This window comes from Podarcis raffonei, chromosome 6, assembly GCF_027172205.1.
Source record: "Podarcis raffonei isolate rPodRaf1 chromosome 6, rPodRaf1.pri, whole genome shotgun sequence".
NCBI lineage: Eukaryota > Metazoa > Chordata > Lepidosauria > Squamata > Lacertidae > Podarcis > Podarcis raffonei.
In genome coordinates this window covers 66,847,261-66,863,242 of record NC_070607.1, presented here as the reverse complement: position 1 = coordinate 66,863,242, position 15,982 = coordinate 66,847,261, and the positions used below count along the sequence as shown (strand labels likewise).

Genomic DNA, 15,982 nt, shown 5'->3' with positions numbered 1-15,982 from the left:
TTGTTCTTTGTTGTTGTTCTAGAAGCAGAGGCAAATATGCAGTCCCTAAGTTACTAATGTGCATAGAAAATCATGTTTTCTCTTTCTCTCTGTCTTTCTCTTTTCCCCTATGTACTTCTGTGCTTTTCAGGTTCCAGAGAACTCCAGGTCCAGTAGTTACCTTCATTCAGTTTTGTGAGACAATTTACAATAAAGTGGGGAGAAGAAATTGGCTGATTCAAAACACACAGTGGCAAATGACATTGTTTGCACCCTTCTAAGCAAAATGAACATGAGTGCAGATACAGCTGTGTTACAAGGGACAAAATGCACACCACTTTTTTTTTAAAAAAGAAGCAACCCCAGAATGGCAACTTCTGTTTTGAAGGAAAAGCTCCCAGTCCAGTTTGAGGGCCCATGCAATTTTCAGCAAACAAGATCTGCAGTGGGAAATTACAACCAGGGGTGTGACTTCCAGTGGGAAATTAGTGCATGGTCCCAATTTGGATCAGGAACATGATCTGAGTCAGCTTCCCACACAGATGCTTTTCTTTCAAACTGAAACAACTAGCTTAATGTAATGCGTAGTTAGTCCTTCACCCCACCCCCAAAATGGTTTCTTGAAATTGTAATTACCCAGTCCCCCATAAGAGCATACATTTTGAAGGTATGGAGTCTGTGGTTTCTCAGGAGCACTAGGTGTTGTTGATGATGTGTGCAGTTTTTGTCTCTATAATGCCCTTCTCTTCCTTCTCTGTGCTCTCGTTGCTCTCCTTCTGTGTTGTTCTGTCTCCATCTTATCTGACTAACCTGGATGTCAACTCACGGTAGGTCCTGATGCAAACGTCGCTTCCCTTTTAGGCTTAAAGGGACAAGGGAAGAGGGTTTAACTAACACACAGTTCAAAGTTCTACGCAGGCTTTGTTAAGATGGTGGAGTTAATTGTGATATGGGACTTATACTGGGGAAGGTAAACAAATTTTTCTTACACATTTTGGTTAAGGGGACATTAAATTCCTGCAAATCTACCCAGTTGTAAATGAGGTTGAGTGCAAAGTCTGTTTTGTGTTAATTGTTGGATAATGTGCATCATCAAATGAGTTTCTTAGCAGATCAATGTCTCTGTCAAGACAACAGACTTGTCCATACTTCCGCTTGGCCTGTGCCTGAGCTGAGCGGTTTCCCACTTGCTCCTTTCCCAGGGAAATATTGCTCTTTAGCTTTAAATCAGAGCAAACAGCAATATGTGGAAAACCCGATTGCAGTTTGCTCTGATTAAGCAGTAAAGATCAGGGGGGGAGCAGTGGGACAAGAAAGTGTGTGGATAAACTCCACAAGGTGAAATGAAACTCTGAATGAATTTGCATGTATCGGTGACCTGATTGTGTTTGCAAGAATTTTGTGGGGAAGGAACTAGTTTGAAAATATGCAGTACATTTGACCAAGTTAGATCAATGTATTTCGTTTTAAATACGTGAATTGCTTGAACGAATAACATGTACATTGAGGGTATGTATGCATGCATACAAATGTGCGAGTGTTCCAGTCCCATTTGTTTTATGCAAGGTACAAAAAGAGAACATTGGATTTAGGTGAAGCCCCCGTTTCATTTCCTAGGCACCAATCCCTTAGTGAGCACCAGCCACCCTCTCATTAAAGCTACTGAACAGCCAGGCTCCTCCCCCTGCTGCATCATGGCAACCCCACTTCCCATAATCCTCTTGCCATAGATTGGTCCCCTTTGTACACAAACCAGATAACAACAGTTCCATTGCTTACACTGTTCTCCTTGAAATCTCTCAGAGTTCACAGTTGCCAGAAAGCTAATCTTTATATTCTGAAAGTCAGAGCATTCAGCATTTATGCAGAAAATTACTGAGGTGTTAAATTTATGTAGCAGCTTATCAATATATATACTGGGTAGTTTACAAGCAAATCAATATTAAATACAGCATGTAATAATAAGAATCAACACTAAGAAATTTCAGGCATCCAAAAAATAGACTTTTATTTGCAACAGAAACAACAGAAACCGTTTACAAACCAGAGTAAACTTCACTGGCCACAATAGCCCAAGGTTAGTTTAAAGTGCAATTAACAATAGTCTTAACTGAGCCGTGGGTTCTGTCTCTTCCTTTCACTAAATCTGCTATCCAGTAGACCAGGGATAGGAGACCTGTGGCTCTCCAGATAAAGCGGGACTCTCATCTCTCATCCCTGACCATTGTCTGAGATTGATGTGAGTTCATCAACATTTGGATGGCCTCAGGCCTATAATCTCTGTAGTAGATTATGATGATTAATTCATTAATCCCTCTAAGGCAATAGACAGTTAAATAAAAATATGCAATAAAAACACCACATAAAACAGAACAAGACCATTACTAACAAAGTGGAATTTTAAATGCATCAAAATCCTGGTGCTACTGGATAGGCACTACTGTAGGTGCCACATAATGCCAAACCTCAGCAGGGAGCAAGAAGGACCAGGGAGGAGGAAAGTGGTTGTGAGTTTGACATGTTCACGCCTTCACATCAAGCCATGGTTTGCGTTGTTGTGACATGTGAACCAGGCCACCATCTGCCTTCGTTTCTTTTGCCAAAATTCGTGTTCCTTTTTGTTCTCTTCCTTTGGCGAAGGCTTCCATCATTTTCTGAAGGAAGCCTTTTTGGATAGCTTCCTTGACTCTGCTGGCCTCCTCTTTGCTCCGGGGGCATCTTTCCTGATCTGTATGCAGTCTAGCTGAGCTTCTAGTTTTGAACAATCCCTACCCCCAAGAATTTTAGATAGTTTTGACGCCTCTTGACTTTCCCTTTCAACTTCCCTTTTTACCAATCCCCTCATTTTGGGGGAATTTCCTCCTTCAAAGTTGGACTTTGCCCACTGACATATATGTTGACTTTTTCACCACTACAGTTACTGTTAATATCTGGTCCAACAACCCTTATATCTTGTACCAGGTCCTGGGCACCACTTAAGATTCCGTCCAGGACCGCCACCCCTCAACCCAACTTTTCAATGATTCCATCACTTAGGGTATCTAGAAATTTTTAACTCTTTGTCGTGACTGGAATACACATGTGCCCTGTCTGTGTGGGGATGATTGAAGTCAGAGAGACCCAAAATTATGAGCAAAATACTGTTAAGGAACCTTAGGCTCCCCTTTCGCCAACTCTCCTTTTCCTACTCCTGAAGTAACGCTTTATAGATTATGTACATGCATTTCAGTGCTTAGGCAAGGTATGGGAGAAAGGATACGCATGTGTGAAGGGGAACTAGGTTCTCAGTGCATGGTGTTCCTGTGCAAAACATTATGGTATTGCTTCTCTTCCAGGACAAACAGGATGATGACGATGATGATGAAGAAGAAGGGGAAGGAGAGGGGGAACAGGAAGAGGAGAAGGAACCAGAGAACCTGGGCAAGCTGCAGTTCTCCCTAGACTATGACTTCCAGGCTAACCAGGTAAGGCACCCAAATGAATAGGTGGGGCGAGAGAGAAGGGGAAAGGCTATGCACCCAAAGCTGTTGGAGAGATGTCACCCAGAGGGAGAGCAATGATAGCAGAAGCAGTTAACACAGTTGGTAGCTGTGTGTTATTTAGCAACACATGTCAGAGAGCCTCAGTGCCATTTTGATTTTGAGGGAAAGCAGCTTCAGCGAGATGGCAGTATTGTTGAGAAGCAGTATATGTGAAAGAGAAGCTTTGCTCTTTCCCTGCCCACAGCTTTTCCACTACAGGCCCCCCCTAAAGCTGATTTTTACCCTCACAAATGTACCAGGTGAAGGAGCTTGTGTGTGTGAAGGAAGAGTTATTTGGAGCAGGGAAGTTGAGGTTAGGAAAAGATTAAACATCCCCTTCTCCCATTCCAAATTCTCTCTCCACACACTGCTTTTCCTGTAAAAACAGTGGCATGCAATTTTATGCTCTTTTTCTTTTACAAACCAGGTGATGGAATAATGGTACTTTCCCAGTATACTTTTATCTGTAAGAAGTAATGTGAATGGCTATCTCTTGATGGTCAATGAGATAATCAGCTTCATGGGCATGACATAGTGGCCAATGGATTTGTAGGCCCAGTTTGTGCATGGTGCTAAGCCAAACATAATGGCTTAGCATGACAAAATGTGTAAGCTCCAGAAAAATGATTGAAGTTGCTTGGCTCCTCTGGTTGTTTTGCTGGTGCACTAGTCAAAGATGTGGTTTGGCTTAGCATCTTATCCAAGCCTGGCTTGCAGTTTTGGTTTCTCAACAAATAATGAGCTTTAACCAAAGTTTGCCCTGTGGTTTGTAGCTCATGGTTTATCAGGCAAGGCTGAGCTACAAACACAAGTTTGGATGATATGTTAAGTGAAATCATGGCTTGGCTCAGTTTGTTAGAGCAGCAATGCAACCAGAAGGACTGGCCGAAATCTCTCCCAGAGACTGCTTGTTTGGGCTGAATCATGGTTTGTTTCAATGTTACAGAAGGGTAGTCTCCGTATTTATTGCAAGCGTAATGAAAAAGGAACACATGGTTAGTTGCTGCTTTTCATTCTTCGTCATTATTTCACTTATTAAATTACTATACTGCCCTTCTTCCTAGGGCGGTTTACACTGTACAGTTATGTATTTTATATATCATAGCAATAAACTAAACAAGATGGTATTGCTAGGCGAATTGAAGAATAACACCTGTGAGTGTAACACAAAAGAGAAGGACAACGTAGGGCATCTAGCAAGAGCAGAAGGAAGGTGACAGTTCATATTAGTTCTGAGGCCAATTTCCTTCTCTATGCATTGTGCTGTTTGGCATGTGGCCTTGCAAAGCCATTTCATTTCCCAAGACCTATTTTTCCCTGACAGCTCACAGTAGGGATCCTCCAAGCAGCTGAGCTCCCAGCACTGGACATGGGGGGCACATCTGACCCTTACGTCAAAGTCTTCCTGCTTCCTGACAAGAAAAAGAAGTTTGAGACCAAAGTGCAAAAGAAGACCCTTAACCCAACCTACAACGAGACCTTTGTCTTCAAGGTGAGACTTCTCTTGGCCTAGGCATCCTCTGCAGAGGATATGCTGCACACTGACATATTTGTGGTAGCCCCCAGAGAGAAAGAAAGAAGTACTGCAGGGAGCAATACCCAGTGTCGCTCGGAGAAAAAGGGGGGGAAATTACTGGCAATCGAAACTAAATGTAGTATTGGGCAAGATTATTCCAACAGCCTCTTAAGAGAGTTTGTTCCGGGTGCCAAAGCAGTTATTGAACCGCAGTCCTCTGTTCTGTGTAACAGATTCCATATCAGGAGCTGGGTGGCAAGACGTTGGTGATGGCTATCTATGACTTTGACCGTTTCTCCAAACATGACATCATTGGAGAAGTCAAGGTGCCCATGAACACGGTGGACCTGGGGCAGCCCATTGAAGAATGGAGGGATCTGGAGAGTGCAGAAAAAGAGGAGGTAAGGAGCTGATGGAACTGGAAGCATCTTGTTTTCTTTCATTGCCTTTTGCTGCTGTTTTTTTCAATTATGTTACTGCTTTTTTTTTTACCTCAGCTGTGCAAATGTGGGTAGTGATACTTAGCACTGTATGAAGGAGCCCCACACAGAAGGTGAATTTTGCTAAGTTTCCTGAGGTCTTTGGTAGGAGGTTGGCATTGGAGAAATGCAGATGTAGAAGGCTTAGGTTCTTGCTGGGCTGAGCTGCCTTCTTTAAGGAAACCCTCAGTCTCTCAGCAGAGCATCTCTGCACCTCAGCCTTCTGCTACTAAGTGGTCTTTGTGGAAGATCATTTGCCTCTTGTCAGTATCTAAGGAATGGAAACTGATTGGTCAAGTCTAAAAACCAAGTTCTCTACTGCCTAGTTGGAAGAATAAGGTCTTGGGTTAAAAAAAATGTAGCATTCATAAGTCAAAAGTGATGCATATTGGTGTGTGCGTTTGTGATGGTGGGGAATCCCTAAACCCTAACTACATATAAACAATGTTGAGTCCAAAATTGGCTATTTATTACTTTTCAGGAAATAAATCTTAACATCATTATGGGGTTTCTCACCTCAATGATTTCCGAGGGGTGGAGGAACTTGTTATTCCTCCTGCCTTAGACTGGAGCTGTGCATCCAGCCCGTGTGGTATAGAGGTTAGTGCGTTGGACTAGGACCTGTAAAACCAGGGGAGACTCACTCAGTCAGGAACCCTCTGGGTGATTTTGAGCCAGTCGCTATCTCTCAGCCTAACCTACCTCACAGGGTTGCTGTGAAGATAACATAGAGAAGGTAATAAATTTATGTCACCTTGACCCCTTGAAGGAACGGGGAGATCTAAATGTAATAATAACTAAAAATGCATAAAGACAGCTCATTGTACTTTGAATGTATTGTCCGCTGTTCCTCTGGTTTTAGTATTAATGCCTGTGTATAAGCGTACCAAAATATGGAATAATCTCGCTGTTATTTATTCAATTTCTCACCCACCCTTCACATTAAGTCCCAGGGTGGGTTACAGCAATTTATAAATGCAATATTAAAATAAGTTAGAAACAAATTACGGTCAAGCGAATAGGATGGTCCTTAAAGTATATATCTCAAATGTCAAAGGCCAAGATAAAGAGGTGCATCTTCAGCATGTGACAGACAACATAAGGTGTCAGATGCTTCTCCTGCTCCTGACACCAGGTCCTTTGCTTTCCTGGCTGGAGGAGGCGATGGTGGCCATAGTTGTAATGACAGGGCAACATTCAAATTATTTGTCTGCAAGACGGTGAGAAGGGGCAGTGTGAACAGGGCAGTTGTGTTATGCCATGACTTAGGACTCTGAACTTTTATTGGCGCTGAGTAGAACTCCAGATTTCATTGCTCTCCCTGTTTCCCTTGACAGCCAGAGAAACTGGGAGACATCTGTATCTCATTACGATATGTGCCCACTGCCGGGAAACTCACTGTCTGCATCCTGGAGGCCAAGAACTTGAAAAAGATGGATGTCGGTGGACTTTCAGGTGAGTGCAGAACAACTTCATGCCCACCAGATGGCACCTCAGAGCCAGGACTGAAGGATTTTCTGGGCATTTTTGCACAATGAGGCATAAAGTAGTTCTTACTTTCATTGCTTTGTAATATGAATGTATAACCCACACCTGCCAAAATGCTGCTTCTTCCTCTTCCTCTATATTATTCCTCTTAATTACTTTATTTTGATTTGGTGTTTTTTTTACCTGCCCTTCACCCTAAGGTCTCAGAGTTCTTTTTTAGGGGGGAAGGTGTTCTTGGCCTCACATTGCTTAAGTCTGAGTGACACCAGCTGCATGGATGCTACTTGAAAATGAAATGTGTTGTGAGCATTGGGCAGCTTCCCATATGGCTGTGACCATTTATATCTATGGCTTCTTGACCCACCTGCCCCAAAAGGGAGAGTTGTACTGGTGTAGTTGAAATACCTGCAACTGTATGGAAAGTTGCTTCCTTCAGCTTTCTGCATGGGACTGTGGCCATTTCAATCTTGAGATGTCAGCCATTCCACTAGAGAAGCGTGAACCAGCCTTATGCTGCCCCAGGACGTGAGGAAAACCTGCTGGGTCAGGCCAAAGGCTCATCTAGTCCAGCATCCTGTTCTCACAGTGGCAAACCAGATGCCTATGGGAAGCCCACAAGCATCCCCTGAGCTGAGGGAAGCACTTTCCCCACTTGTGATTCCACACGGTGGAAGTAGAGCGCGGCCATCATTGCTAGTAGCCTTGTTCTCCATGCATTTGTCTAATCCTCTTATCCCAAGTTGGTGGGTATCTTGAGCTTTTACAAAGAGATAAAGACTCTCTGGGAAGAGGAGGAGGATCCACAGAAATGCATCCTACATAAGTGGCTCTAAACGACCAACGATTCCAGATTATGGAGCAAAAAGTTAATGGCATCTCTGTCCTGTTCCTCTGTGCACCATGGCTAATTCCTAGCTGTTTCCCCTTGAGGTTTCCTTTCCGTGTGTGTTAGCTGCCTGCAAAGTCTGAACTGCTTAGCCTTGCTTTTCAGATCCCTATGTGAAGATCCACCTGCTGCAGAATGGCAAGAGGCTCAAGAAGAAGAAGACCACCGTCAAGAAGAAGACTCTGAACCCCTATTTCAACGAGTCGTTCAGCTTTGAAATCCCCTTTGAGCAGATACAGGTTCACCTGCTTCTCACTTGAGGGAGTTTGGGGGAGGGCCATGCAAAGGGCTCCCAGGTCACTGAGCTCATCCATGGGCTGATAAAGTCCTCTGCCATTTTACCTGTACCATGGAATCTTAGGTTGGCCTCTCAAAGTGCATGGGCCAAATAGTCTAGCCTCCTTTCCTCCCTGTTGGCAATGGAAGGGGAATGTTCTCAAGGGATAAGCTTTAAAAAGCCTGGTGGGTTTTGTACAGGGTGAATCCTGTAAAAGATTTGATTTAAGTTAGGCATTTTTTTAACAAGTCCAGGCCTGCCTGGTCCAACCATTCTCTGATGAGGGACATGTTTTGTACTGCAGTTATTTTATTTATTTACTACATTTATATCTCCCCTTTTCTTCTGAGGAGATACAGGCATCATACATGATTCCCCCTCCCCCTCCCCCTTTTATCCCCACAGCAACATTTTGTCGTAAGTGAGGCTGAGATATAGCAACCCACCCAAGGACACAGTGTGAGCTTCATGGATGAATGAGGATTTGAACCCAAGTCTCCCTTATCCTCATCCAACACTCATAATTGCTGCACCAGCACTCAGTTCATTGTTTCCCGTGGACACCAATGTTGTAAAAAGCATACTGAAGCCTGCCAGAGTGCAGTTTCAGTGTCTCCAACCAGAGCTAGGTTGTGCACGTTTTGCTCATTCGGTCCAGACACTATATGGAATAAAGGAGAAGGAAGCATGAGCTATAGCTGCCCTCTTGTTTGTGTCAAAATTAAGTCCTCCATAGATCTCAGGGTGGTTAACAACATACAAAAGAACAAAATATATAATAAAAAGAACAAAAGCAACCAATAATCCCACAACATATTCAAAAGGGTATTGGATGTTAGTTAAAGGCCTGGTTAAAAAGGAACATTTTTGCCTGGTGCCTAAAGGTGTGTAAGGAAGGAACCAGGCGAAACTCTCTGAGAAAAGCATTCCACAGATGGGGAGCCACTGCAGAAAAGGCCTGCTCTTGTGTTGCCACCCTCTGGACCTCTCGTGGAGGAGGCACACGAAGAAGGGCCTCAGATGGTGATTGCAGGGTCTGAGTGGGTTTATATGGAGACAGGCAGTCCTTGTAGCCCTGCGCCAGATCCCTACCTGATTCTGATTCCGTTTCTTCTATCATCAATTTAGGTGATGATTGTTTAGCTGGTGCCATCTGAACCATACTGAACCCACAAGCGGTTTTTGTGTCTTCCTGCAACCCACATTTCAGTCAATATATGATTTTAAAGGTGTTTTGACACTGAGAGATTTTGGATTTAATATCTTTTGCTGTGTTGCCCGTACACAACTGCTTTGGTGGAGCTCTTGTGGCTTTGTGGTGCTCAACCACCTGTGAAGGGATTGTAGTGGGGGGGGGGACGACACTGCAGTGGCTGAACCAGGGATAGGGGAATAGGATAGCTCTTGTGAATACAGAAGTCGGCCATTCCTGATCCATTGGGCCCCCTTTCATATCTAATGATAGTAAAGCATTAAGACACAGAGCAGAATTAGATTACATAGCCGTTCTAGGATAGCATTACCCACGTGAACTGTTTAAAATACCATGCTTTGATGTTAATGCCTAGTAATGAGTTTAGGGATTTTACAAAGGGGGGGGGGGGAATGAACCATCTCAAGCTATCTGAGCCTTGTCCAAATCCCATAATTTCTGTGTACTTATCCATAAAATGATGTAGAGTCCTATTAACATATAATCACTTGTGTAAATGATGCATAGTAACTGGCTCGCTGTAGCTTCATCCAGGGAGCGTTCTGCAAAATCCATTGTTAAAGCTTTTAACCTGGTCTGGGTCTCTTCAAGCTGCAGGTGTAGCTCACAGTGCAATGCTATGTATGCCTGCTTGGATGTAAACCTCATGGAGTTGGTCCCACATGAGTATATAGGATTGCAGCCTCACCTGATGCATTGTGCATGCTTCCATCAAATTTATCAGTTAAAATCTGACAGAATAATTGTACTTTCTTGTTTTCTTTTTACATAATGCAGGCACATGTGGTAGCAGATACTTTTTTAGAGGCTTTTTCTCATATAAGAGAGTTTTTTAAATCAATATTTCCAGTTACAAACAATTCTTTTGAGTGGATTAAGGGTTCGGTCCTATAAGCAGTTGCCTGGGAACAAGTTTCATTGAACTCAATGGGGCTCCTTCTGAGAAGGCATGCATAAGATTGCATTGTAAAAATTCAGTCTGAGCAATCCAGTGATTTAAACATTGCAGCCCTAGTCACATACAAATCACATGCATCACTTTTACAAACAACTAGTATGTAGATAGGTCGCTATAATTTTGTGTGCATCATCTCATCTTTGCAACAAGCTCTTGTTCAACCGAAAATACACGCTATTTCTGATCAGGATTTCCCCCCCAATGAGATTGTCACCCTGTTGTGATCCTCTGCCCCCTGCCCATTAATCCCAGAACAATCCCATTGCTCCTAAAACCTGACAACTATCATTTCCAGCCTTTTTTAAAAAAAAATAATCAACTGAGCACCTACTGAACTTCAAGCGGAAGTAGTATACCGTAATACTAATTTCTCTTTTCTTGCCTCCCATCCAGAAAGTGCAAGTTGTGATCACTGTGCTGGATTATGACAAGCTGGGGAAGAACGAAGCCATTGGCAAAGTATTTGTCGGCAACAAATCCACTGGCACGGAGCTAAGGCACTGGTCTGACATGCTGGCCAACCCACGCCGTCCCATTGCCCAGTGGCATTCCCTGAAGCCTGAAGAGGAGGTGGATGCAGCTCTTGGGAAAAATAAATAGGCAGCTCCATACCCCAGCATCACCTTCTGAACATTCAAAGTGATCCAGAGCTATCAATACCTCAGTTAGGCAACGTTTGGTTTCTGTTCCGTTCTGTTTTCTAAGCTGCAATACCCTTTCTTTGATGGCTGTAGAGGGATTCTGGATGAACTCGAGAGCATCCAGAGGGGGGAAGGTGTAAAGACACAGCTGTTCCTTTCGCATTCTTCAAAGTAGTTTTGTCTGCTGCATGTTCCATCGTCTCTCTGTGTCGTTCTCTTCGAGCGCAAAGCAAGCTTCGTTCTTGGATTTCTCCCCAAGACCACCATGAATAGCAGCACAAAGCAAGCTTTGCTTTTACTCGCTTTGGGATCTTCTTCCTTAAATTGGACCTTTGAAAACCATGCTTGGATGATACCAGAGCCTGACAATGTGAGTTGACCAGATACACTGTGCTTGCTTTGGAAGACAGCGAGGTGCACAAAGTGGTGCTCTTGGGAACCATACGAGCATCCTCACACTTCGAGATTGGTGGCCTTCAGCCATTGGCCACCTAGCAGAGAGGACAAGGAGCAACTCTGGCACTGGAACATCCCTGATTATGTGGATAGCTGGTGGCTTAAGTCTCTTTGGTGAGGGGAGTGTGGTTTTGAGCATACAAATTACCTAATGCTAATTGCCCTGTATTATCTAGGTAATGCAGTCGGTCTTCTGCTCCCTTATAGTTTTCAGTTCTTGAGTAGAACAGTGGAGTGGTACTAGGAGATTATTGGAGTGCAATAACTACACTTGCGAGTTGCCACTCTTCTGTCTTAAGTGCAGGGCAGAGCATAAAACACACTTTGTTTTTGAAGGACAGCACCACGGGATATTTATGCTAGTAGCCTTACCATGTGGAAATTAGAAGGCCCAGCCCTGCAGGTAAGTCAACTTCTAGATAGCGGTCTTAAACTGGGTGCATAGTGGAAAACTGTAGCAAGAACCTCAATGCAGCTTTGAGACCTGAAGAAAACGGCAGCCCTGGGTTGGTTTGCATACAGTTCTCATCCTGCCTTGCACTGCCATCTCTCTTTTGTGGACACAGCAACCTAAATCTGAAGAGATGTAGAGATATTTAGCTGGAAGGTTAATTTGCGTCCATGTCAGTGGTAAGGCACGTGCATTGTATGCAAAAAGATCCCAGGTTCCATCCATTGTGCCCTCAAGTATCACTGGGAATGTCCTCTGTTTGGAGAGCTGCTGCCCATCCGAGTAGACAGCACTGGGATAGGTGGCCTGACTCAGTATAAGACAGTTTCCTACATTCCTAACATCTTAAGGATTTTTTTCAGCCAAAGGCGTATGGGAAATACCTGTGTTTTTCTAATGCTCTGATGATCTGCTAGATGGGAAGAGCAGGTAGGACAAGCAGATTTGCCCAAAAGCCTACAGAATGCTATATTGATCTTAGATTAATTTATCTAATTTCTCAATTAGGAGAGTTGAAGCAGCTTTCGGCTGGGAGCCGTCTTCCCCACCCCCCACCCCCGCAACGTCACTCTTGGCTAATAGAGGGAGCATTGCGCATGTTTGAGTTTAGAGGGAAAGTGAATCCATTCCAACCTAAGGACCAAAGAAGCACCAAAGGCAGCAGCACCTCCTGTTCTATATAGTATTTGTCCGGCTGCCAAAAACATTTATGGTTTCTTTGCTGATCCCAGAGGGATAAGCCATATTATCTTTGCTACCTAGTGTTTGCACTGATCCCTGAAGGGCCTGCCTGTTTCATTTGTTGCACCAGATACCAATGTCTTGGGCGTATTGACTCCCTGTTCAGGTTGTTGGAGCAGGAAGGATGTAGACACTGGCACACAACTCCCAGGCCTCTGTTTTACTGAAGGACCATCAGTCCTGCTCAGTTCAAGCTCATCATCTAAAGAATACAGCAATGAATGCGGGCCTGATGCTTTTAAGTTTGCCTTGGTTGTGTTCTATTTAGTCACCATGGTGGTCCTCGGACCTTTTGGTGCTGATAGGGGGAAACCAGATTCTAGCCATGAAGATGGTTGAGCAAGGCTCAGGCTTTATACAAGTTGCAGATTCAGGGAGCAAAAGGCCTCAAAAAACTGTCCTGTGAGGGCAAAATATTTAGCCAAGGAAGATCTCTTGTGCAAGCTTCTTCAATGGCTTAGCTTGGACCAAATCAGTCCTGCTTACCATGATCATTTTAATATTTTGGCTGCACAGCCAAATAGCGACTTATACTTTTGTGTTTGTAGGAATAGACAGAGAGAGAGAGCACTGGTAGAGTTCTGAGCATGCAGAATAAGGCAGTCCCTGTGCTTCAGCAGCCTCTGTGGCAATAATGTCTCCCTTCCTATTCTGGCCACCAAGGCAAGACTTAAGTACCAATATTGGCTTTAAGGTTCTCAGCTGCCTGTCAGCCTTTGCCACCTGTAAGGAATTCTGAGCTTGAAAGAACAGCTTGGCTAATGCAGACAAAGCGCAGGGTTCTTGGGTGTTGTATGCTGACCTCCAATGGGTTGCAGGTTTCTTTGAATTCTTCGTTTCTCAGCTAGCTAGGCCTCAGGTCTAGCTGGGCGGCAATAACTGTCTCTCTGTTTTGTGCCATTCCAACCCGCAGATGAGAACTGAATGTTCCTCCATATACAAAAATGAAACAAGAATCCTGCTGTATAGCATGACAGAAGGCATCTCCTTTCCTGCATAGGATAGGTTTGTTGGTTTGTTTGTACGGAGGAGCATTCCATTATGTGATCTTCCCCTTTCAATCTCAAAATGGTACAGCCCAGAAACTAGGCCTTCGAAATAGGTTGTTCCTGCCCAAATGGGCCATTGCAAGCAGAGTAATCCCAGGATCATTCATGTACAGGCAGAGTTAAACCACTTTGGTCGTAGGGGTGAGTAAAAACCTTGATGTTACTGCACTTTGGGCCTTGGCTCTGCTTCTTTTTCCTTCCTCACCAACTTTACTACAGAGACGGAAAGGGAGAGCCATCACCAGCTGCTTAAAAATGCTCTAGAAATGTGAAGAAAAGAAGTGGGAGGGACTCTTTAAAGGTCTTCAGCATGCTTCCCTGCAAGTTTCCTTCTTGGATTAATCAAACCTAAAAAGCTATAATTGTAGCCCTGTTCATTCTGCACATTGCTACCATGGTATCACCACCTGTGGGTTGTGCTCCTAAGCCCCATGAAGTGAGACCTGGGTTTATTTATTAATCAAACCTGCAGGACCATATGCAATAGTGCCTATGCTTAATCAGAAAAAAAATTAAAAAAATCACTGCAGCATCTCTGAAAAGATAGCTTTGGTACTGGTTTGTTCTTTTTTTAAAAAAAAAACACAAGTATGTCCATCCCCACTAAAGGGTACATTAAATTTGTTCCCGATTAAGGGTAGATAAAATTTGTGCCTCTCTTAGCTTTTAATGCTGCCACTGGCAAAGATAGGGTTTTAAGGCATCCTTGCAGAAGGGTGTCCTTGTGGAGTTCTGAATCTGTCCATGAGATTCTTCTTCTTAACCTAGACATGGCACCATCCCTAATCAGATGCCATCGCAACAGCACCACTGTAGTGCCAGGAAGTCCCAATAGCAGAGGGAAGGATCACATGTTTCTGTCCACAAAGATCAAAAGGTGCCTTTGCAGGTTGTAAGCATGGTGGAATAATGAGCTCTTCATCCCTCAGAGATTCTCATGAGGTTCTGCAATGTCCTGCTTTCTTAAATAGTGGGTGAGCACTGGAATCTATGGGTGCGCGTATATTTGTGCCAGTGTGCCAGTCTTTGTGTACAGTTCCTAGTCACTGCAGGCATCTATACATTTGGATAAAGGCTGCCAAACCAATTTGTATTATTTTGTTACAGTGAATTACAGTGCTGAATATCTTCCCAGGTTATGCTTCTTTTGCCTCCTCTTACCTACAGCTGTAGAACCTGACGCCAGTTCTCTCCCAGATCTGCCACCGTTTGGTGGGATTACTTTGCTTTGATCTGCAAAATACTAACATTTATAACTGTTTCTAGTGCAGAAGCCCTGTTAAGTCTGTTGCAACGAGAGCAGCAAAGAGTCTTGTTTCACCTTTAAAGCCCAATACATTTATTATGGTGCAAACAAATATATGCCATAATATAAATTTTGTTGATTTGCAACTGTGTGATGTGTTATGTAAAACTTGCAAACGTCACTTCCTTCCCTGGATTGGCAATTCATGCTTCTAAACAGTGTCACTTGAGGCTTGAGGTTCTTAATTCACACTAAAGAAAGGGGTGTATGTGGGTGTGGGTGGCAGAATCTATGTGGCACTCCAAATTGCCTCATTGACAATCAGGCAATGGCTGCAAAATTCATAAGGTTGGATAGAGAGCTGCCTTTTTGTGAATGGAAAGGACTGGAATCCAGCAGAGGCTCTTGGGGCAACTTTCACCATTCCCCATCTTCCGTGTCCTCTGGAAGAGCTTTTCAGGATGAAGTCATCCTGGCCTCCTGCAGTCTTGAATGGAATTCTGCTTGTGGGAAGTCTGGATCCAGCTCATAGCTTAAATTTACCTTGAGTTAGCATTTATATTGCCAATTCACATGTGGCTATAAAGGTGATGTCTACGTAAACAGATGGCAGTAAGATACAAAGTAATCTATAGCCCCATAATAAGATACTGTGCATGTGGATACATATACCGTATTTTTTGCACCATAACACTCACTTTTTTCCTCTTAAAAAGTAAGGGGAAATGTCTGTGCGTGTTATGGAGGAAATGCCTACGGGTGGTATGCCTACGGATTTTCCTCCTCTAAAAACTACGTGCGTGTTATGGTCAGGTGCGTGTTATAGAGCGAAAAATACGGTATCTATTGATATTTCAAGAGGCATGTAGACAGTTTGCAAGGGCTCAGGTGAGCATTGCATTGAAGATGCCTCCATATCAATAGTGGTTATGGGCATAGATTAATCTTACTGAATTAGAACAAATGTTTGGAGAATTTGAATTTTTGCAAGCAAAAAGGATCGGACTGCACTGCAAAACGGCAACATCGTCACACAAACCCAGTTCTGTTAATCTTCTCCTGCTGATAAACGATCCAGGGT

General features: G+C 43.6%; 1 protein-coding gene across 5 annotated transcripts in view; it reads left to right on the top strand.

Moving 5' to 3' along the window:
* Nucleotides 1-15,047, top strand: part of SYT2 (synaptotagmin 2) — a 150,676-nt gene extending 135,629 nt beyond the window's left edge. For 4 of the 5 annotated variants that reach the window (XM_053393685.1, XM_053393686.1, XM_053393684.1 and 1 more), the window contains 6 exons: nt 3,315-3,443; nt 4,825-4,992; nt 5,250-5,417; nt 6,833-6,950; nt 7,975-8,108; nt 10,711-15,047. In XM_053393685.1, coding sequence (XP_053249660.1) covers nt 3,315-3,443; nt 4,825-4,992; nt 5,250-5,417; nt 6,833-6,950; nt 7,975-8,108; nt 10,711-10,917 — 924 coding nt within the window. In that variant the 3' untranslated portion in view covers nt 10,918-15,047. The remainder of the gene's footprint in view (nt 1-3,314; nt 3,444-4,824; nt 4,993-5,249; nt 5,418-6,832; nt 6,951-7,974; nt 8,109-10,710) is intronic. The other variant, XM_053393688.1, reaches the window with a different exon arrangement.
* The last annotated feature ends 935 nt before the right edge of the window (nt 15,048-15,982 follow it).